Here is a 22,914-nt window from a genome sequence, read left to right on the forward strand (position 1 = left end):
TCTTTGTGTTACAGCATCTCCTCCCCAAAGGCCATTCCTGTGTTTGGCATAAATCACCGTGCAAAGAGAAGGCTCATTAAATGCCTGCCTCCGTTGGCACCATGGATGTATCTGGGGAAGAGAAATACCCTCCGCGTGGACTGGCACAGGAGCTCTTTGGCGCTCTGGCTGTTAGGGTTGAGCTCTGGGCAGGAGAAGGTTTCAGATGGGCAACACGGCAGGGAGGACAGTGTGTGTTCCCTCTGTTGGGAGGAGGGGACAAGCCCACCACCCTCCCTGGTTGGAGGGAATTCTCACGGATGGAGGTCACGGGGGCATCCTGGCATGTGGTTCACCTCTCTGTTCGTTGAAGTCATTGTCGGGCTGCCGCTTCCAGAGCCCACTCTAATAGTAAAATTCTAGGCTGCTGGCCCAGCCCAGCCTCTTATTTGCTGTCTATGTTTTCTGGTTGAAGCTGATTTCAGCAGCTTTGGCCGACTACCTGGGCAAGGGTGTTCCCGTGGCAGCGGGTTCCCGGGTGGTCCCCCGCCTCTGGTTGTGTGATCGGCCTGAGCTCTGCCCAGCCGAGCTGCCATGGTGCTGTTTCTCTGTAGGTGGCCTCTCAGGACGGGTCCCCCATGAGCCCCTCTCGGGGGTCACCGTGGAGACTTGGCCTGTCACTCCAGGTGACTTAATCGGTGCGGAAAGCCCAGCTGGAAGCCTTCTGTTGGTTTTCTGCCTCCCAACACAAATGCTCTTCAAGTGGTGGCGACCTGACATGGACTCTCAAAGAAAGGCCTTTTGATGCCGGGCTGGGGATGCCTGTCCCCGCGTGCTCCCGGCTGCCGCCCTGTGGAACTGTGGCGCCCAGCTGCCCAGCCGGGCCTCTGCTGGGAGGGAGCTGACCTGAAAGGGATGTTATTTTTTTAACGTGGGTTTTAGTACCCAGAGCAATAATATTTTCAGCTGGTTACTGAGGCTGATTAGTGAGCCTTAGGCCTCCATTTGGTTAAATAGAGCCTTCTTCACAGATGTGTTTTGGGACAGTGCAAATCCAGGGTTCTGCATGGGATTGAGTTACCCCCAAAAGGTAGTCAGGCGTTTGCCTGTGGCCTGGGCCCTGCAAAGCAGTCTGGGTAAATTCCCATAGCGCCAGACCACCAGGAGGGGTTTCCAGGGTGGCTGGACACTGGGAGCTTCTCTTCTCCCCCCTGGAAAATAGGGGGGCAGTTGTACTCTAGAACCCTCAGCCCCTTTAGAGTTGCAGCTCCAGCCCCGGAGGGTCTTCCGAGCTGGCCTGGGGAGAAATTGGACCCTAGACACTGGATTGAGAGGTTGCTTTGAACCAGGCCAGGGGGTGGGGGGCGGAGGTTGGGGTCTGACTTCCCAGCGAGGTGGCTGGGGAAGGAGTTTCAGTCCCTCTGTGCTGATGTCATTTCCTGTCTCTTTTGAAATAGCTGTACTTCTGGACGGAGGCTGACAAGTCCTTGGGTGGTGGATTTTGAAATGGTTATAAACACTTTGCAATTAGTTCCCTTGTTTAAATGAGAAGGGCAAGCTCACCCAAGCTCTTCCTTGACTCGAGGAGGCCTTTTAGCCACTTAGCAGGTGGGTCAGATGCCAGGGAAGGAGCCTCTCTGGGGTCAAGGAAGATAACACGGTCTGTCTTTCGAGGACTCACTTCTTTCTTTAGAGCCCGGGTCCCGCTGGCCTGGCCAGCCATCGGGGTCCTAAGTCCCTTGGTGTTGTTGAGAAAGAGGTCTGGGCTTGGAGGTCCAAGTCCCAGCCCTGCCGCCTCGCTGCAGCACCCCGCCCCCGCCCACCTCCCAGTGACCCTGGGCGACTCTGCTGAACCTTCTGCTCTTTGTTTGCAGATGAAGGGGTATGACAGCAGCCCCTGCCCTCCTGTGTCACTACCTGGGCTCTTTTTAGGTTCATGTAAGAGCATTTGAAATCTCTCTGCATGTTCCCTTTGTAAACTGAAAAGCTGTAAAAGCTACGGAATGCATATTATTGTCTTCTCTTGCAAGGTGTAGTCATTACAATGAGTATTGATTATGTGCCCATCTCTGTCACGTTCTCTCTGCACAATCACCCTACACGTAGGTGCTTTTTCCATCTGCACTCTATAGAGGTTGAGGAAACAGTCCGAGGTCACACGGCTTGTAAGGTGTGTGACCTCAGGCAGCCTCTCTCGAGGATCGTCCAGGTTGGTGGCTCCAGTTACTTTCCAGCAGCTTCCTTTGATTTTCCGAAGCCGGTGGTTCTCAACCCCAGCTGCCTGGGTGCCCGGCCTCCATCGCCAGAGGGTCTGACTCCATGGGCATGGGGCAGGACCCGAGCACCATCGTTGGCTCCCCCGTGATTCTTATGTGCCGCCCCAGTTCTGAGCATGTGTCCACGGTGGAGCAGCGGAGGCTGGACTGGACGTCAGGGCTCCTCCCCTCTCTGGGCCTCAGTCCCTGCCCTGTAGAAGGAGGGGATTGATCACGTGACCTCCAGGGTGTCTTCTCCAGGGGCCTCTAAGGTTCTACAACTATGAGAAGGTCGTGAACAAATCTATTATTGTTCTTTTCCTTCTTCTGTTTTAGGCAGAATATGAAGTTACTCCGGATGAAAAACTGGGAGAAAAAGGGAAGGAAATTATGACCAAGTACCTCACCCCAAAGGTAAGAGGCTGCCCAAACCCCGAAGCAGGAGGAATATGGGCCCCCAGGTTTGTGCCAGGCCATGTGAGGAGTGCCCAGCCGGTGTTGCCGTTGGTCTCCAGATCCAGAATTCTCATCCTCCTCCAGAGGCACCCAAGCCTGGCCAGGCCAAGGCAGTGGTCCAGGCCACACCAGGCCTGGGGTGGGGAGGCCCGCTGCTTGGGGGCCCAGTCCCCTCCAGGGGCCCTCATACTTCCCACTGTTCACACCCAGGCGTTTGTGGCAGGACAGGTGGAGGCTCGGCTGAGGCAGGGATCGGAGTGCCCCGAAGAAAGGGCACAGCAGGGGTGGCTCTGAGAGGTCAGCGTGACGGGAAGGGGCCAGGGCTGATGGGAAGGAAAGGGGCTGGCTGAAGCCGCGCCGGCAGAGGCAAAGTCAGCTGAACACACAGCAGGATGCAGCATACTCTGAAGTGTTCTGGAGGACGCTCAAGGGCCTCAGGACTGGGGTCCCCCCCGTGGCCTGTGTGCACTCACGGGGGCACGGGCGCTGGATGCAGTTAAACGTGGATGCTACAGCTCCTCAGCTTGAGTTCCACTCAGGAGTCAGAGGCGGGACTGTGGACACAAGGAGTCCAGCTCACACACACCAGCTCCTCCAGCAGCAGGTGGGCTGCTGAAGGCCCCTGCTGAAGGCATCCAGGGTGACACGAGGGGATTAAACCCACAGTAGCTCCTTCCGAGTTTACAGCCAGGCCTCCTCCTCTCCCTGTACATATGGATGGTTTCTGCACAGTTTTTTTGTTGTTGTTTTGTTTTTTAAAGCTTCATTTTAATTAGCTTCATTTAAAAGAAAAAATTTATTTATTTATTTTTGGCCGTGTTGGTTCTTCGTTTCTGTGCGAGGGCTTTCTCTAGTTGTGGCGAGCGGGGGCCACTCTTCATCGCGGTGCGCGGGCCTCTCACTGTCGCGGCCTCTCCTGTTGCGGAGCACAGGCTCCAGACGCGCAGGCTCAGTAGTTGTGGCTCACGGGCGTAGTTGCTCCGCGGCATGTGGGATCTTCCCAGACCAGGGCTCGAACCTGTGTACCCTGCATTGGCAGGCGGATTCTCAACCACTGCGCCGCCAGGGAAGCCCCTCTGCACAGTCTTATATATTTTATTCACACAGCACGGAAGTCCCTTGAGTCACCTTGTTGTTCTCAGCAGGGGTCACAGGTCCTTGGCAGCTCTGCTCCCACCTCACACCCTCGCTGCCCCCTGGGATGTTAGGGAGGTCCCAGGGGCCTGAGTGCGTGACGAGGACCGCCCATGCCACACTGAGCCTTGCTCCGGAGCAGGTGTGCTCGCCTCCATCGCCTGCCGGCGGCCAGCCCAACCTCACCCCACAGGCGTCTCCGTGTCCCTTTCCCCTGCTCCTGCTGAGACACCACCCCCAGTTGCTTCCCTTTTCTGCTTCTGCTGCCGTCGTAATCATACACACCTCTTAATGGAATGGCAGGCAACCCCAGGGCCTTTGCACTTTTCAGAAGCGAGTGGATTCATGTTCATAAACTCCTCCAGACGCTGGACAGGGCTGGCTTGCTCTGCACAAGGCGTGGCGCTGGGCACACCTGGCTGCCCTCCCCATCTGCAGGGCCACCAGGCTGCGTGGCCTCGCTTTGTTCCAGGTACGGGCCTGAAAGTCTTTAGGTTGAAAATGGTCAAGGAGGAGACGTGTCTGAGCAGGGTCCCCCTTTGCCTGCAGTCGCAGCCGCTGACCTGTTGAGAGGCTGCAGGGATGTTTTCGGTCTCCTGGCCACCACTTGACACAGGGAGTCCACTCCGGGCATAACAGGCCTGAGGGGCGTAAACACCCCCGGGGGAAGAGAACAGCTCAGTGCTGAGCACCTAAAGCAAGCCAGACACCAACTAGACACTATCTGTGATGGTTCCGGCCTTCATGAGATGAGAGGTGGATAGACAGCCCTGTTTACAGGCGGCTGCTGGGGCCCAGAGCAGGGAGTGACCTGCTACGGCCGCGCGGCTGATAGACTCTTGCTGCCCTCGGTCAAGGTGGTTTCCACAGTGGCTCAGCTTTGTCCGTCCGGTTCTCCATCTGCACCCCCCTTTCAGGCTGCCCGCCTGCTGGGGTTCCCCCTCAAACAGTGGCAACTAACGTATACTGAGGACCCAGTGTGTGCAGGCACAGTCTCACCTAGTCTTGCTGTCAACCGTGTGATGTGATTCTATTGGCTCCGTCTTGCGCGGACACGGAGCCTCAGGAGGTGCTGTCACTGTCCCAGGCGACAGCTGGGAGTTGAGCCCAGGTCGCGGTGATCCCAGAGCCTCTGGCTTTGCCCCTGTGCTGCACTGTGTCCACCGCCCGCCCCGCGCATCTGCTGGCCTGGCCAGGATCCGTGGTGAGGATGAGGTTGTGCCTTTGCCTGGCCTTTCCAAGGGCTGCTGCAGGGGCCATTTCCCTCTCCCCCCCCCCCCCGCCGGCCGACCTTGACCAGAAGCCTCTTCTCACAGACCCCAGTCGCGGCCCCTCCCTACCCCTGCTCAGCGCTGCCTCTATCTTCTGGAGGGGTGGGGCCCAGCCTCCCCGGCAGCTCAGACCGTTTCACAGGTGCCTCAGAGCTTGCCAGCATTTTTTCCTTAAGTTCCTCAATTTAAAAAATTTAAACCACAGCATATGTTATGGCCCGGGGGCCTGGGGAAGGTGGTCGAAGCGGTCCCGTGGGTTGACTGTTTTCCAATAATAAGTGTTGCGCTGCCTTCCTAGTCCTTCCTGCAGTCACTCTCCCAGGAGCCTGTGTTACTTCTCAGCGCTGCGGATACCCCGGGTGCTGGGGAGTGAGCGCTGGGAGAGGAGCCACGTGGCTGAGGCCCCAGCACTGGCTCTGAGGCCTTCGAACGACCCCCAGGACCCCTGTCCCCAAACCCAGGTGGTCCTTACCTTGTACCCACTCCTCAAGGTGCAGCTCATGTGTCTCGGCTCCAGGCGGCATTTTCCAAAGGGTAGAATGTGGAACACTGACCATTCGAGAGGCTCTGGGAAAAAAAAACACAGGACAATTACCTGTGGGCAGCACTGCTCACCGGTCTCTCCCGTGTAAAGATTCACCCAGCCTGTGAGCATATTAAAGGCTCTGAGAAGTCCCTCAGTAAAGAAACCTGCTTAACTGCTAATAAAGCATTTCCCAAACTTTTTCTTTTTTCCAATTTCACATCCTGCTGAATACATCTTGGGCTGCAGAGCACATGCAGGGGTCTTCACGACCTGGCCTCCAGTTTCCTCTCCCAAAGGCCCCACGCTGGGCTCCAGCCACGCCACCTCCCAGCCTCATCTTGATGTCCCCATCTCGTCACCCTTGTCAATCTGTTCCCTGCAAGGCCCCGCACCCGGAAGGAGCTGCCACCCCCACCCTGTCTTTCTGCCACTGTGTCTCTGCTTCTCCGCACAGAGCCTCTTCTGCCTCTGGTCAGAAGCCATCGCTCCCACCTGGGTGGTCTCCCAGCTCGCCGCTCTGTCATGCCTCTGCAGGTCCGTGGGGTCAGTGCTTCCATGCCCTGGAGAAGGTGGCTCCTGAGGACCCCACCTTCCAAAGGGGGTGACAGCACGTCAACAGATCGGTGGAATGCAGTGTGATGGGAGCAGTGGCTGACGGTGCACAGGGAAGTGTGAGGGTGGGAAGGTCTAGACCTGCGTGGGCGAGCCAGGGAGCCGTCTGGGAGTGGATGCAGCTGAATCGAATTTCAATGTGATGCTGAGGGGAAGCCAGGTGCGAGTGAAAGGAAAGGAGAAGGGCCTTTCATGCGCAAAGGTCTAGAGCAGGGGCTCTCACCTGGGGACGTTTGGCCCTCCCCCGCGCCCCGCCCCGGGGACATTTGGCTGTGTCTGGAGATCATTTTGGTGGACACAACTGGGGGTATGTGCTACTGGCATCTAACGCACATGGGCAGGGGTACAGCTGAGCATCCTGCGATGCAAGGACGGCCCCCACCACGAAGAGTTATCTGGCCCCAAATGTCAGGAGCGCTGAGGGTGAGAGGCCTTGGTGCAGAGGTGGGAAAGGGTGTGTGTGCGGGGGAGAGGTCAGTGTTACAGGGGCCCTCTGGGTGGCAGGACCTGGAAAACCATGGTGGGGAGTCTGACACCATCCTAAGGGCAGTGGGGAGCCCCTAGGGCTCTGAATGCCATTTGCAGTTTAGGATGGTCTCTCTCCCAACGCAGAGGAGAAAGGGGAGGGGGAGGGCTGGAGGCAGGAGGCCATCCCGGGAGCTGCTGCCGCAGCTGGGGCAGGAGGGGGGGGAACCGGAGGGGGAAGACACAAGGGCCTTGGGAAATGTTGGGGGAAGGAGCTCTCGGGGGGGGGGGGTGGCAGGTGTAGGGCATGAGGAAAGGGAACAAGAGGAATCCCAAGTGACTCTCTGGTTTCCATCTCAAGTCACTGAGCGGGTGCAGGTGCCCCCAGGAAAGGCACGGTACCCAGGATGAGAGCCATTGCTATAGGTGGCCAGGCTAGTAGCTCACTGGGCAGATATGATGGCATCTGTTCTCTGTGTCCCTGCCCCGTGCACAGTGTTGGACACATGGCTCTCATTCATTGTGCGTTGGTTTGAATGAGACAATGAGGGACCCTGGGAAGCTTCCCTCTATGGGCCCCTTCCCTCTCCCACCTCAAGTCTCTTTCTGGCGAGCTGACACGTGGCTGGCCTGTGTCCCCCAGTGTCTGACAGAGTGTGTTTGCTGAGAGTCTGGCTGAAAATCCTGCTCAAAGTCAAAGCTCATGCCCGGAGCCGGATTCTCGCTCCCCGTGCGATGATGCTCTCCAAACCCTGGCTTGAAGGCATCCATCTCAGAGGCCAAGTCCTCTCTTTGGACACTGCCCAGAATCCTGCATCAGTTGCCCGTACACAGCCAGCCTTGCTCTGGGGGCAGTTAGAGGACAGCAGCCCGGGGTGGGCTTTGGGGTGGGCTGAAAGCTGTTGAGATGTGACACAAAGGCAGCGGAGTGCTGTGAGGACGTGAGTTTTAGGACCTGGTAGACTCGGGTTGGAAGCCAGGCTTGGCCTCTTTTAGCTGAGTGGCCTTGGGAAAGTTACTTAACCTCCCGGAACCTCAGGCTGCTCCTCTGTCCAGTGGGCGAGGGTCATAAATACCAGCAGGACAGAGCCCAGGAGCTGGTACGAATAAGACTCTCCCTAAGCAGGGGCTCTCATCTGACTTTCCCTCTTCCTAGTCTGTGTTTTCAAATTCAGGCCGTTGAATGAGGAAATCATTCAGACATGAACTCCAGCTGTGGAGTTGTGAGAGGCCAAGGAGGGGTCCACAGGGTCCTCGGCCTCAGAGGGCTGGCCAGAGAGACTGGCCAACAGTAATGCATTGGTCAGGATGATTAATGCTAGCTGCCACAACAAACAAACCCCAAATCTCAGGGGCTTCACACACCAGAAATTTCTTTCTTTCTCGTGCATGCTCTGCCTGGGTCTCTTCTGGATGAAGATCAGGGGTCCTGGCTGCTTTGGTGTCTCCGCCACCAAAGGGGAAGAGAGGAGTGAAAGACGGACATGAGCTTTAACTGCCTTGGTCCCGATGTGACACATCACTTTCTCTCTGTCCACTGACCAGCAAGGAAGCCTGGGGGATTCAGGGGAGCATATGGAAAATTGCTTCCTGCCTACGTTTCCTCAACCCCAAGCTGAAAACATTGTCTGTTTGGCAGGCTAATTTCTAGGGCTGGTGAGACAGCTCAGAGAAGCTGCCCAGAAGCTGGTCGAATCAGACATGTGTGCTGGGCTCTGTAGAGATCTGGGCAGCTCACTTTCCAGGTACCTACAGATCAGAGGTGATACAGGTGGCAGGTATTCAGGTGCAGGATTGCTCTGAGCTGGAGATGGACCAGGAAATATTCCTAATTATAATAAATAATAATAATGGATGATCCTGAAAACAGTATTATATATCATTCATCACTACAGACATCATTTTTAAAATACTAGCTCATGGGGACTTCCCTGGTGGTCCAGTGGTTGAGAATCCATCTTGCAATGCAGGGCACGCCAGTTCGATCCCTGGTCGGGGAACTAAGATCCCACATGCCGCGGGGCAACTAAGCCCACATGCCGCGGGGCAACTAAGCCCACGCGCCGCAGCTAGAGAGAAGTGCAAACACTGCAACGAAGAGCCCGCGCACCGCAACTAAGACCCAATGCAGTCAACAAATAAAAAAAAAAAAATGAAGTTTAAAAAAATAAAATAAAATATTAGCTTATGGAGCTATAATTCACATATCATAAAATTTACTCTTTTAAAGTCCACAGTTCAATGGTTTTTAAAATAGTCACAGAAAAAAAAAAAGGAAAAAAAAAATAGTCACAGAATTGTGCAACTATCACCACTCTCTGATTCCAGGACATTTTATCTCCCTGAGTAGAAACCCCGTACTCATCACCATCACTCCCTATTTCCTTTTCTTCCCACCCCAGGCAACCGCTAATCTACTTTCTGTCTCTATGGGTTTGCCAGTTCTGGGCATTTCATATGAGTAGAATCATACAGTACGTGGACTTTTGTGACTGATTTCTTTCACTTAGCATGTTTTCAAGGTTCCTCCATGTGGTAGCAGGTATCAGTATTTCATTCCTTTTTATGGCTGGATAATATTCCATTTTAATGGATAAACCACATTTTATTTATCTTCTCATCAATTGATAGACACTTGGATGTTTCTGCTTTTGGGCTATTAAGAATAATGCTGCCATGAACATCCATGCACAAGTTTTTGCATGGGCATATTTTTAAATTTCTCTTGGGTATATACTTAGGAGTGGAATTGCTGGGTCACATGGTAACTTGATATTTAATCAGTTGAGGAATGGCCAGGCTGTTTTCAAAGTGGCAGCACCATTTGACATTCCTACCAGCAGTGTATGAAGGTTCCAATCTCTCCACATCCTCTCCAACGCTTGGCATATTCCCTCTTCTTTTTTCATCCTAGTGGGTGTGAAGTGGTATCTCATTGTGGTTTTGATTTGCATTTCCCTAATGACTTATGATGTTGAGCACCTTTTCATATGCTTATTGGCCATTTGTATATCGTCTTTGGAGAAAAGTCTATTCAAATCCTTTGCCCGTTTTTAAATTGGGTCGTTTATCTTATTAATGTTGAATCCTAAGGGTTCTTTTTTTTTTTTTTTTTTTTTTGGCTGTGTTGGGTCTTCGTTGCTGCACGGGGGCTTACTCTTCCTTGCGGTGTGGGCTTCTCATTGCAGGGGCTTCTCTTGTTACAGAGCACGGGCTCTAGGTGCAGGGGCTTCCGTAGTTGTGGCTCGCGGGCTCTAGAGCGCAGGCTCAGTCGTTGTGGCTCACAGGCTTAGTTGCTCTGAGTCATGTGGGATCTTCCCGGACCAGGGATCGAACCCATGTCCCCTGCATTGGCAGGCAGATTCTTATCCACTGCGCCACCAGGGAAGCCCCTAAGCGTTCTTTTTATGTTCTAGGTACAAGTCCTTTATCAGATATGTGATTTGCAGATACTTTCTCTCAGTCTGTGGGTTGACTTTTTACTTTCTTGATGGTGTCCTTTGAAACACAAAGATTTTTCATTTTGATGACATTCGGACTCATTTTTGTTAGGCCCATAAAGAGGCCTGTTAGACACGTTAGGCCCATAAATCTCTCTTCTTCTGCAAAACCAAAGCCCCGTCGCCTGTTGTAAAGGGCAGGGCCAGGTCTGGTCCTCCACCAATATTCCTCGCCTTCTCCTGGTTGACATGACCACATTCTTTAGGCTGTTGTCCGGGTCTAGCACTGCAACGACCTGCTCTTGGATCTTCCTAGCAACTCCCCAAGATGGGTATTAGTGCGTCTGTTTTACAGATCAGGCACCTGAGGTTTGGGAAGGGAAGAGGCTGGCTTAGAATAGCGGAGGCGGGGCTTTAAAGGAGCTTTTTAGTGTCCAGCTTCGGCAGTGTGCTTTAGGACATCTTGCTCTGTTCATTTTCATTGTGCCCATCAGCAGCTCTGCCAGGTCTCCACTCCAATCACTAAGGCCTGGCAGGTGGCACCCAGTTTCAATGTGGTTTTGCTAGGAAGTGTCAGTGGATGCCAGGCGGAAGCTCAGAGCTGGCAGAGGGTCCTGTTGAAAGGGCCTGCGTGGGCTTCTTCCGACAATGAGGTGGGCGGGTGGGTTGGGACAGGCTTCTGACGTGAACCCGCCTGGCATCCTCTGTGGGATCCTGGGAATGCCCCAGAGCAGGCAGCTCTTGGAGGGCATTTCTTGCCGGAGGTCCACTGGCAGGATGGCGTTCTCTGGGCCCTCCAGAGATGCGGGCCTCTTTGTTTCTGAAAACAATGGTAGGCTAGGGCAGGGAAGTTTGTTCTTGTTAAGGGGGAAACTACCCATCAACCTGAGTTTCTGCACAAAAGAAATCTATTCCTAGTGCTTGTTTGGCTCTCCGGGAAACATCTACTTTTCAAAAAGTAAGGAGCTTGAATGAAAGGAAATAATAATTATTCCAAGTTCCTCTTTCTCTGGCCCCCGGTCACAGCCTCACTTCACTGGCACCTCCCCCTACCCCACCCAGGCAGTAGCATAGGATCTGAGCTAAACCAAACAGCTGGTTTCTCGAAAGGAGACAGCTCCTCGGCCTCTGGGGCAGTCAGAGGCTTCAATCTTTGTCTTCAGGGGCACATGGAACCCAGTTCTGCCACTTTCCAGTGGGGCATGTTTGGAGCCTCAGTTTCCCCATCTGAGTATGGGGATGATAACGGTGGTGCTCAAATGGGCTCATTTTTCTTTAAATCAACTCATCTTTTAACTTGAAATAAATGAGTTTCAAAAGGAAACTTTGTTATCAGGAATTACCTGGAAAGCCAGTATTGATTTGCTGTACATAAAGATAACTGGAAAAGTTATCCTAGCTGGGTACTCTTTTGCTTACCTAATGCTCGGAGCCTCCTTTCTCTTTGTTTCTGAAGGGCAAGTAGCGAGTATTAGAGACAGGTTAGCAAGATGGTAGGTAGCATCACACTGAGACTTTCTTCTTGATGATGGGAGACTTGAAAGAAAATTGAAAAGGGAATACTTTTTTCACTGAGTGATTCAGTATTATTTAATTGTGTCCCTGTACCTTGAGGCTAAGACCACTTCATCATCTTTAGAAAATGCTGGGCTGTTTACTTCCCAGCTATGATGCATTTCAGAAATGCTGGCTTGTTGTTGGAAGAGACAGCATGACCTAAAGCAAAGAGCACTAGGACTGAGGCTCGCTCCTGGATCTCCCTTCCTGGGATCTGGGGCCCTGAGGAGCTAGCTTAGCATCCATCTAACCATCTAACCAACACTTGGTCTCCAGGGACCCAAGGCCATGGAATACGGGTGGCCCGGTTAATGCCTCCCTTCCACGTGCCTGGCCTGCCCTCCAGGGGTTTGAGCTCCCTGCTTCTGGCCCCAGAGCCAGCTGCTCATCTCTGCTAAGATCACCTGGCTCTTGTCTGCCTCCCTGCAGCCCAAACGGCATCTCCATCCTGTTGTCAGTGAATCTGGTGAGCTCAGAATCCACCTTTGCTTGAACCCCTCCTGGGCAGGGTCTGGCTGGAAGGGTCCAGCTGGAAGGACCTGTGGGGCATGGACCCCAGGTTTTCCCACTTCCTGCCACAGCACTGCAAGAAGTCTCAAGGCTGGAAGAGGGTTGAAAAGAAAACTTGAGAAAGGAACTTCCTGGGAACAGCTCTTACTGTGTGCCAAACACTGTTCTCAGGGCTTTAAATAACTCACTTAATCCTCATATCTACCCCATAGATTATTATCTCCATTTTAAAGATAAGGAGGTGAAGACACAGAGAGGTTAAGTAACTTGCTCAAGGTCACACAGCTGGGATGGAGGAAGCTGAGACTTCGGGGTCTGTGCTCTTGACCCTTCCCCATCCTGCTCTCCTAAGATAACCTAACCTGGCTCCCTGCCTTGAGCTCCACTCACATCTCTTCTTGATTGAAGGACTGTTAATGACCAGTCCTTTGGAGACTGGCAAACCAGTGCCGTTTGGAGAGCAGCAGGGCTCCTGGGTCACTTCAAGTTTGCCCCCAGCACCCAGCACTACATGGCTTCCCATGGAGTGCCCCTGCTGCTTGAGCCAGCAATCCTGGTACGTTGGGAGATGACTCCATAGCCCATCCTCAGGGACTGTTCCTCTAGTTCATCCCAAGGGGAAAGAGGACACCACCTAGAGTAGGCTACAGCACCCAGGGGATCTCAGGGGCCACCCGGTCCAAGGCTTTGCATGCAGTTTTAGCTGTAGATTTCCAGATGCAAAGACACGCGGATCTGCTGTGGTTGACTAGCTTAGGGCAGGGCCCCCTTTGCTCCCTTCCCCGTCCTGGGCCCTGGCTTTGAGAAGAACACTTGTGGCTCCTTGGAATCCAGTTTTAAAACTACTGGGCTAAGCCAAACTGCTCATTTCCTAGATGAGGGAGCTGAGGCTCGAAGAGGAGCTGGACCCCTGAAGGGTCATACAGCTGGAGGAGGAGAATGGAACATTCCTCACTGGGCTTTCCACACCCCTGTGCTGCAAGTATGGTGCAAAGGCATGAAAAGGAATGCTTCCTGACTTCATTTACCACCTCCCACCCTGGTTGGCCTGCAGCTGGGCCTGAATTCCCCTGAGGCTCTTATTCTTTGCGTCAGTATTTGTCTAAATGCTGAGACATTTGTAGTGTGCCAACAAAGCAGAGAAGGCTGCTGGCGCCCAAAGTTCTACCATTTTAAGTATCCACGCTTTTTAAATGGAGATGCCCTTGAGGGGCATCACTGAATCTAACCCTCTCTCACTCCTTTACTAAGGGTGGGTGTTAAAGGGGGAGGTGGGGCAAAGTGACATTATTTTAGCACCTACCGTATGCTGTGTGCTTTACATCTTTATCGCATCCTGTCTTCATGACATTCATTTGTAGTAGACACGTTTGTCCCTGTTCTACCTTGGGTAAAGGCCTTGAGCTGTTAAGAGTGAAAGCTGGGAGAATTGAAAACAGGGACTGACACAGATACTTGTATGCAAACATCCACAGCAGCATTATTCACAATAGCCGAAAAGTAGAAACAACTCAAGCGTCCATTGACGGATGAAAGGATAAGCAGAATGTGGTGTAACGACACAGTGGAATATTATTCAGCCATAAATAGGAATAAGTCTTGACACGTGCTACGGCCCTGGATGAACCTTGAAAACATTATGCTGAGTGAAAGAAGCCAGGCACAGAAGGCCACGCACTGTGTGGCTCCACTTCTCTGAAATGTCTAGACTAGGCAGATTCAGTGAGACAGAAAGTAAATTAGAGCTTACCAGGGACTTGTTGGAGGGAGGGATGGGGAGTTATTGCTTAATGGGTATAGAGTTTCTGTTTGGGATGATGGAAAAAATGTGGGAAAAGATGGTGGTGATAGTGGACATTATGAATGTAATTAATGCTGTGGAATCGTCCGCTTACAAGTGGTTAAAATGGCCATTTTTCTGTTACGTCTATTTTACCACAATAAAAGAAAAAGAACAACAGAAGAAAGGTGATGATGAGATATAACCTCGGTCTGTCCGATTCTAGAACCTGGGATCTTTCTTTTCCACTGTGTCTTCTTCTCAGAGGTTAACCAAAGACAAAATCCCCCCGAATCACCTTCCCAGCTGCTGTACGAAGTAGCAAGTCCGGGAGGGCAGGTGGATTGGAGGATGTGCACACTGGCTGGTCCCTCCTGTGCCGGGTCCACCTTCTGGCTCCAAACCTTTGCGCCATGTCATTAGCTTTTCCTCATGTCACAATCTCCCTGCACAACATTTTTAAAGACTGTGTAATTGTCCTTCAAATAGATACATTTATTTCTCTCCCCCAGCCTTTCCTGGAAAACACATCCTCTTTGACTGATGTCTTTGGGCCCCTCTTGACATCCTTGAGGCTGCCCTGCCAGCCGGGGCTCCCCAGAGCAGGCCGGAGCATGCCCATCGGGGTCCCTCTTCCTTTCTTGTGACCTTCCAGGTCGGAAAGTTGGATGTTCCTTCGATGCCAGTGGAGCCGGCGCTACCTCTGACCCCCATTCCTGTGTGTGTGTGTGTGTGTGTGTGTGTGTGTGTAGTGTTTCCTGACCAGGATTCCTCTTTTTAGAGTGTCTGGAGATAGAGAAACCAGCCACAGGCTTCCTGAGGACAACCTCCCCTCAGCCTTGCCCTGGGTAGGCAGCCCTGGGTAGGTCTCTGTGGTGCCTGTGCGTGGCTGAATCCGTGTGGCCTGACAGGCCCTCCCTGACCGTGGGCCTTGGGCAGAGAAATGACATCATGGGGGTCTCAGTCGAATTCCCTGGATCTTAGGAGATTCCTGCCCCTCCTTCATTCCCAAGCCGCGTGGAATGAAATCTTGACTGGAGAAAAATCTTCCCGGGCCAAGGTATTTCCAACACGGCTTCAAATTGAAGCCGGTCTGGAGGCTGTGGACCGGGAGGGTGTTCTGGAAGGTGGGGAGTCAGCTTGCTGTGCTCTCACCTCTCATGCACGAGGAACGAGAGACACTCCCGGCCGTGAGCATTCTGCACCTCAGCCCCTTAGGACCCAAGTTCTACCCGTGAATTACCTGCACGTGGCCGCCCTGACCCAGAGCAGAGTTGGCCGAATTCAAACCGCTTGCCAGGAAAAACCCTGCCTCTCTGGGTCCTGAGAGCCAGGACCGCCTGTGTAAACAGCGAGTCTTCTCCCATCGCACACTCTGGGCCCACAGGTCTTGACCGGAGATTATCAAGTTGACAGAGCCCGGCTGGCCTCTCACTCCACGTCCAGGCAGATTTTTGTTTTGTTAATTATCCTTTTTTGCTTTTGACGTAAAGAGTCATGGTCTGGGTCAGGGCCACTTGTATGTTTTCCTTTCTTTCTCATTCAAGTTGCCCAGCTCTCAGGGCCTCTGGCTAAATTCTGCTAGTGTTTAAAAATGTTCTCTCTCACTTCCTGACCCCTAAAAATCCTTCGTCCTGATTTCTGCGAAGCCACTTGAACAGAGGAAGTAAGGGACAAGACCCTTTCAGTCCCTATCTGCTTTTCGCTTCTTGGAGGGTCGTGGCTATGTCTCAAGGGCTGTGCTTCTCCACTTTGCTGACCCAGGGAATGTGATACCTTGTGACCCGGGGTGGCCCAGTCAGCAGGGGCACCCTCGGAAAGGGCTGGAACCCCCTGTAGAGCAGGCTTGCTCAGAAGACTGCCTGGCCCCATGGCCCCTCACGCAGTTGATGGTCTCTGTGAACCTGCTCTCTGCCATCTTAAGTTTGTCCAGACAAGTGTCGATTTGCCATAGGATAAAGTTGATTCTTTCAGAGGCCTGGTCTTCTCAGAATACTTGCCAGGGTACAGATACCTGGAGGGTCCTCCTCATGGCCTAGCCAAACGCCCTTCGTCCTCTGAGCCTTGATCAGACCTCACCTCAGCCATGAGGCCACCTGTCTGAGCTCGCCCTTCTAGGGGCTGAAAGGCCGCTCCACACTCGGCCACCCTCAGTCCCCACCAGCCTTGAACTCCTGCCATTGGCCAAGTGAGTCTGTTTATGAGGTCACTGGGGTGGAGCTCATGACCTGGGCACAGAGTGGACACTCAGGGACCCTGTTGTAGCTGACAGACTGGATCAGCTCGGGCCCCAGCGGGAGAAGCAGCTCCTTGCTCTCCGACTGGTCACAGCAGTGGGACCACCTCTGGGTCCGCTCACAAAGGCAGCTCTGTGCCCTGCGGTGTCTTCCAGGCCTGGCAGAGTAACCCGCTATCCCCAGGGTCACCCCCGAATTGGTGTAAGAGATCGTTGCCCAAAGACTTAAGGAGATCACCAGGGTGGCCGTGTGTGTCTGCGTCATAATGGAACCGTGGGCCTTACGTAGGACACCAGGCTGCTTCCCAGCACAGTGTCAGGGCAATGGCCTTCCTCACCTTCTCCTACCATGAGAAGCCCCAGAGAGCCCCGGGAGTCCCTTGGACTCTGGATCTCTGGCTGTTCATCACAAAAAGATAAAGGTGCAGAGTAGCAGTTGGGCAGGAGGTGGACCCCTGGATGTCCCCCTAGAGAAGGCCCCTTCAAGACCGAGTGCTGTCTATCAGAGACAAGGGAAGATCCAGGTTTTGTAGGGGTTGAAGCTTAAGTAGCATGGGAAGTATGCTGTTTAAGAAGAACGAACAGAACATTAGGTACAAAAGTATTTCCTGAGAATGAGAAAAGAAACCACAACCAATGCCTGGAGCCTTGGAGATTCGGTCTTTTTCACCTGAGATCTCAATTTACTGGAAGTGCTTGTGCGGAAATGCTTCCCCTCTCACCTAGAAAACTCTGTAGCTCCTAGGACGGCAAGTAAAGGGCCCCAAAGCTTCAGCTTCCTCTGCTTCAGGGTGAGTTGCTTCTGATTGGGTACCCTGCCGGTGAGCACCGCATTTCCTTAGAGCTTGAGACAGGTGCCATGAGACTTGTCGTTTTCCCAGCTTCTACCCCAAGGACCTCCAGCAACCAGCTGCCTGTCCAGCATGCGTCTCTGCCCAAGGGGGCTGCATCTGGCACTGTGCTCAGGCCGTGCAGCCCAGCAGCCTTGCTGACCACGTGGACGCTCAGGGAGGAGTTGGCGTTCGGGCCGAGAGCTGCAGGACCCAGACATGGGCCCAGCGTAGCAGGAGCCGGAGCCCCTTTGCTCGCGAGCGCTTGACTTGGCTGACTGACTTTTCCCCAGTGACCAAGATAACAAAACCCTGCTTTTTCCTCTGTTTCTGTTCTCGCCTGGGGCCTGTGGACTGTGCCTGCTGCCTGGTTGATGTGGAAGACGAGCTGCTCCAGATGGACCCAGGCTGCGTGGCCGTGGCTTTGCCACACGGCACTGAAGGTTTTGATTAAAAGGTGGAAGAATGGCTCTTTTTCTTCCTGTCAGCCAGACCTTAAGTCAACCCTGGAGTGAGGAAATGCTGTCCAAAGCTGCCGTCCAGTAAATGCTCTCCTTTGTCTGCCAGTTGTGATTGTACAAGCAGGTTTCATTTCAAGCCAGGATTTGGGGTTGGAATGAGCACCCTCCTTTGCCCACCTCCTGCCTGTCCTGCTTTCTTCACCCAGTTCCTGTTCCTAGAGTCTGGCGGGCTGGGCTGAGTTAGTTTACAGAACTCGGAACCGGCCAACTTGAGCCGGGGGAGAGAAAAGCGAGTGGAGGGGATGCCTCTAGAGGGTCCTCCTCGCCACCTGGCCCAGCTCCTGAGTTTACAGATGGTGCATTTGTCTGGATTCTTGGCATCAAGTGGCAGATACTTAACTCCCAGTTGCTCAAACAAAGGAGGAATGTATTGGAGGGGTGGGGGATACGATTAAATGAAACTGTGAGAGAGACACGGCTGTACGTGGGCTCAGGAACCCCTGGCGCCAGGACGCTTTACTCAAGGCAGCTCCAGGTCCTCCCCCAGCCACCCCCAAGCCTCCAGCCCACAGTTTCTGCCCCAGACAAGCACTCCAACTAGTTGTAACTAAGAAAATCCCAAAGAACTGATTGGCCCTGATGTCCCAAAGGCAGGGGGTAGACCAGATGACCTCATGAAGGTTCTTCTGCTATGAACAGGCATGTGCACACACATTGGTTCAACAAATACATTGAGCACCTACTACATGCAGGGCACATTGTAAGTTCATATCAGCCAAGCAGAGTGGAGAGATTACAGATTTTGGAGCCGGGCAGGCCTGGATTTGAATCTCAGGTCCTCTGTTTACTAATTATTGTGTCTAGGGGCATGTACGGAGTACTATCTGCTCACCAAGCGCTGTACTTAGTTCTGATGAGACAGGAATGAACAACATTCCTGCCCCTCAAAGAGCTCTCTAAGGCTCAGCGTCGACATTTGTGACCTTGGAACAAGCCCCACCTATGGCATCGTTCCGGGGAGCAACAGAAGTATGAATTTGTAGGAAAACTCACATGGAGGGGCCAGTGACTATCAGCCAGCCCCTCTCCCAGGGTCCCACGATGCCTCTGGCCCTGGATCCTGCTGGAGGCTGATTCCCACCCCTGCCCCCAGCCAGGCCTTGGCAGCCCCGTGTGCAGAGTTCCTGCAGCTGACACAGATCCCCTCACCAAGGGTCAAAGGGTGGCCAGGGTACAGCTGTGGGAGTGCCCCTCCCGGTTCCTGTCCTGGAGGAGAAATGGGGTGGCCCCCCAAGAAACAGCTGCCTCCACCCTGGTATGGGTGGGACAGGCAAACCCCCAGTAAGCCCCTTGTTTGGAAGGAAGGAGACCCCCCGGAAGCCCTGTTTCCAGAGTGTCTTGCCTCTCTCCTGCTCAGCTTTTCCTGAAGGTCTAGTCTGTCCACACTGAGAAATTGCAAATAGTTTACATGGGGAATGTCAGCTGCCCACGTATGAAAATATACACATCATTAAGTCCTAAGTGCTTGCGTCTGGAGATAGAGCGGACAGTCTCCTGGGCTGACCTTTTGTTCACTGATGGAACTGCTGCTAATGAGTGCGGAGCTCCTCGGAGGGATGTTTTCATATGTTGAAGCGAAGCAGAAGCTGGCCACTAGCCTGCGTGTGTGTGTGTGTGTGTGTGTGTGTGTGTGTGTGTGTGTGTGTGAGATACGTGTGGCAGCGCTATACAAATAGCACTTGCCGAAACATGCAGAGTCCACTGCACCTCGTTATCCAGCCTCCAAAGAGGGCTTTGCTCTCCAAGGCCAAAGTCACCTCCTCTTCACTATTCGAGAAAGACTGTGGCGTCCTTGGAGGACCTGATGGTGCTTAGGGATAAGGCTCTCTGACCAGATTGCCTGGGTTTGAATCCTGTCTATGCTCCCACGCTTGCTGTGTGATCTTAGGCAAGTTACTTAACTTCTCGGGGCCTATTTCTGCATCTATAAGATGGAGATAATAAAACCTACTTTGAGAGGATTAAAAAAGATAACCCCACGTAAAGCTCCTAGGACTTAACATATATTAGGTGCTCAAGAAGTAGCAATGGTGACCACAATTGTCACTGGGAGGTGGGATTGGGTGGAAGGCCCTGCCTGCTCAAAGATTCATCTTGGATGAGGCTGTATTGGAAACAGGTCCTGAAGAGGGGGTAGGGTTCGGACAGCGTGCTGTGAGGGGGCCAAAAGGGCTCCTTCCAGTAGCAAAGGCTCAGCTGCTGGAAAGCCGGAGCTCGCCCAGGAAATCACAAGTATGGGGTGAGAGCCCTGGCGAGCAGAGGGCATGATGGGGAAGCAGGTCGAGAAGGGCATTCGGGACCAAGGCCGGAAGGCACTGGATTTTGGTCCTCCGGCCGTGGAGATCACTTCCGCTGTGTGCTCTCGGAAAACTCCCTTGGCGGCCGTTGTGTCAACATAAGAGCAAGTGGTTGCAGAGATTCGTGAGGGGCATACTGGCTAGTCCAGGCGATAGAAGAGAACTCTTGAAACCAGGGCAGTGGGATGGAGAGGGGTTGGGTGGGTGACATAGCAGGGCTAAGATTGCCGTGTGTGCCTGTCCCCGTCTGTGAAGTGGGGAAAAGCTGGTTTCGAGTGGGGCCAGGGAGGCCAAGGCTGTGTCCTTTCCGTAGAGCTGGCTTAGGACAGCTGGTTAGAGCCCATGCAGCTTGGATCCACTCCCCGAACTCTGCCCGCTACAGAGCCCCTCTGGTGTCGGTCCGGCTTGACCCTGGCCAGCAGTGTGACTCATAGGGGTCCGTTCTCTCGGTTGCCCATCGGTGCCAGGAGTGGGTTGGATCAGTGAGGCCCTGGGGGTGTTCCCAGAAGAGCCCTCTGTGTTTTCCTCCTGCTTCCTCTCGGTCCTGAAGCTCTGAGCAAGTGTAGGGCGTGTGTTTCCAGGAGGCTCCAAGGGCGACAGCAGAGGCGCTTGCTTCAGGAGTCTTGGCTACTGAGGAGGTGTGGAGGGTTGTCACGTGGCCCAACCGTGCCTCGATCCCTGGGCGCTGCCAGGGGCGCTGGCCACATACAGTGGATCCCATTTCCACTCTGACATCTTGAAACAAGGGACTTGGGAGCCAGGAGATGCTTCGGGAATAAGGTCCTCAGACACGTGGAGTTTCTCTCCGATGCAGGAAATGAGGTCCCTTCATCCTCCTGGTCCCTTCGGAGCAGTGGTGCCAGGGAGGGCAAAGCAGCCGCCCTCACCCTCACGATGCCATCGGGCTGGTGACTCAGCAGCCGGTGAGAACCAGCCTGGCAAGACCTGATCCTGTCAGCCGCCCCGCTTACTTAACCGTATCTGGATGAGTCCTCTGCACTCGGGGCAGCACCCTTTGCCCGCACGGCCCCCCTCCCCTGGTGTACATCCCACCTCTCCCTCAAGGTCCAGTTCCAGTCTTCCCTCCCCAGGGAAGGCTCCCTCCCAACCTGCTCTCTCATTTCCCCCCGAACCCGAAATTCTTATTGCAAAGGCCGCCCTCCTCAGGTCTGAGATGCAGCACTTGGTAATCAGTCGCTCCCGACTTCTAGAGGCCAGGGAGGCTGGTCCTCTGGGGGGTGTCTGCAGCAAGGGGCTCCATAGTGCCACCTGGTGGACCAACAGCTGGCCTGGCCCAGGCTGGATGACCTGTGGAGGCCGAGCTGGGCTTGGGCTGTTGGCCTGCCTCTGGGGCTCCGTCCCTCTCGCTGGAGTTCTCTGGGGCAGGCAGAGTGCTGAGTGAAGCACCCACGGGAGGCTTCGTGCCCGGACCAGGCCCATGCCTTCCCCACCACCGTCCCTTGCTCCCCAGCCTTGGTCCCTAAAGCACCCCGGTAATCTCTGTTAGCCGGTATGTCACCCCAGACCCAGCACATGCTCCCTCCTAATCCATTGCCATGCAGATGCAGCTTCAGGACAAGTCCTAGCTCTTCTAAGTAAGCAGACGCCCTCCCACCCACAATCCTCCAGCCAACTCTCTCCTCTTTAGAAACCCCAGTGCACTGAATCATTGCTGGCCATCAATACCGTCCACGCCTGAATATTGCAGAGGTTTCCGTATTGATGGAGCAGAGGATGAGAGGTCTGGCCTAGGCCACTTGTTGAAGTTTAGGGTCATAGGCAGTGAGGCAGCATGAGGGCACTGAGGACTTAACAGGGGAGTGGGGACAAAAGGGAGGAGAGGACTTAGGGAGGAGTGAAGGTGCAAAGCCCATTGGGCCCCTGCACCCAGTTCACTGGCCTGCCCCATTCACATTCAGAGCAACACAAAGGGCTCTTCTCAATGTGCTCTGGTGCCCAGAGAAACACCCACGCAGCCTTCACCTCTCGCTGCCGAAAATGTGCATTCTGGCTAACACGTAGCAGGATGCCTAGAACCTGTGGCACACGCATCAGCAACAGCAGAGAGTGAGTCTGGGCCATAGCGGGGCTGGAGGTTCAAAGGGGCAAGTGTGCTGAGTCTGTCCTACCATCTGGGCCTGCTGGCCACCTGGCCCCATCCAAGTGCAGCCCCAAGTTCTTCTGGTACCAGATTCAAGGTCAATTTCATGCTCCACAGGGAGGGTTGGAGCCCGTTCTTTTCCCTCTGGTGACAGGGGCTTTTATCCAGAGGCACAGACCCACAGAGAGTGGATAAAGCACACCCGAGCTTTAATGCCACGTCTGTTCCCACCGCCAGCCTCAAGGCAGAAGAAATGGGGAGGAGTCTTAGCCAAAGAGGAGGGGGAGGTTTATTCCCTTGCTCCATGTGTGATTTCAGGGGCAGGACAGGTGGCCCTGAGCCTACAGTTCCTCAAGGAACCAAGTCCCATCTCATCAGGCTGGAGGGGAGAGAGCTCTGTGGTTAGCGGCCCAGGGCGTACATAGCCGTGTCCCAGAGGCACGTCTTGCTGTTTTAAGCTCTCCCGGAGTTGGCCGTAGAACCCTCCTTAAGAGCAGTTGGGGCTCATCCCGACTGCCAGCAGAGTGGACCTCTTGGCGGGGCCAGGCACACTGGTCACATGGAGGTTGACCAGCCATTGGCTTCAGCTGCCCTGGACCATCAGGAGGCCAAGTGTTCCCAGTGGGGCCTCCTCCGAAGCAACACCAGCACACATTTCAAAGGAAACTTGGGGCCTAAATTCACACTCTTGTGTTAAAGTCTGGGCCTGCAGGCGGGAGCTACTTGAAGAGACCACCTGGTGACCAAAGAAATTGTCACTTCAAACCACGGCTGGCCTGAGGGGTTCCCAGGCCCCAGGGGGAGTTTTACCAGCCACCTCCACCAATACCCCTTCTCCGGGCTGCTTTCAGTCCTGCAAATACCTGAGGGCCTTGAGGTCCTTTCTGTTTGGTTAGAAATTAGGGGAACATCTTTGACGTGGAGGAGAATGACCCCAATCCTTC

General features: G+C 53.9%; 1 protein-coding gene and 1 long non-coding RNA gene across 6 annotated transcripts in view; both read left to right on the forward strand.

Moving 5' to 3' along the window:
- Positions 1 to 22,914, forward strand: part of GRK5 (G protein-coupled receptor kinase 5) — a 225,128-nt gene that overhangs the window by 167,436 nt on the left and 34,778 nt on the right. For all 5 annotated transcript variants that reach the window (XM_033420926.2, XM_033420925.2, XM_012531617.3 and 2 more), the window contains one exon: positions 2,571 to 2,648. In XM_033420926.2, the coding sequence (XP_033276817.1) occupies positions 2,571 to 2,648 (78 nt within the window). The remainder of the gene's footprint in view (positions 1 to 2,570; positions 2,649 to 22,914) is intronic.
- LOC125961135 (uncharacterized) lies at positions 11,667 to 18,112 on the forward strand. Its single transcript, XR_007471483.1, has 2 exons — positions 11,667 to 17,012; positions 17,435 to 18,112. It is a non-coding gene; the product is annotated as an uncharacterized LOC125961135 (long non-coding RNA).

The sequence above is a fragment of the Orcinus orca genome, chromosome 14 (genome assembly GCF_937001465.1).
Source record: "Orcinus orca chromosome 14, mOrcOrc1.1, whole genome shotgun sequence".
In the NCBI taxonomy this organism is placed as follows: Eukaryota; Metazoa; Chordata; class Mammalia; order Artiodactyla; family Delphinidae; genus Orcinus; species Orcinus orca.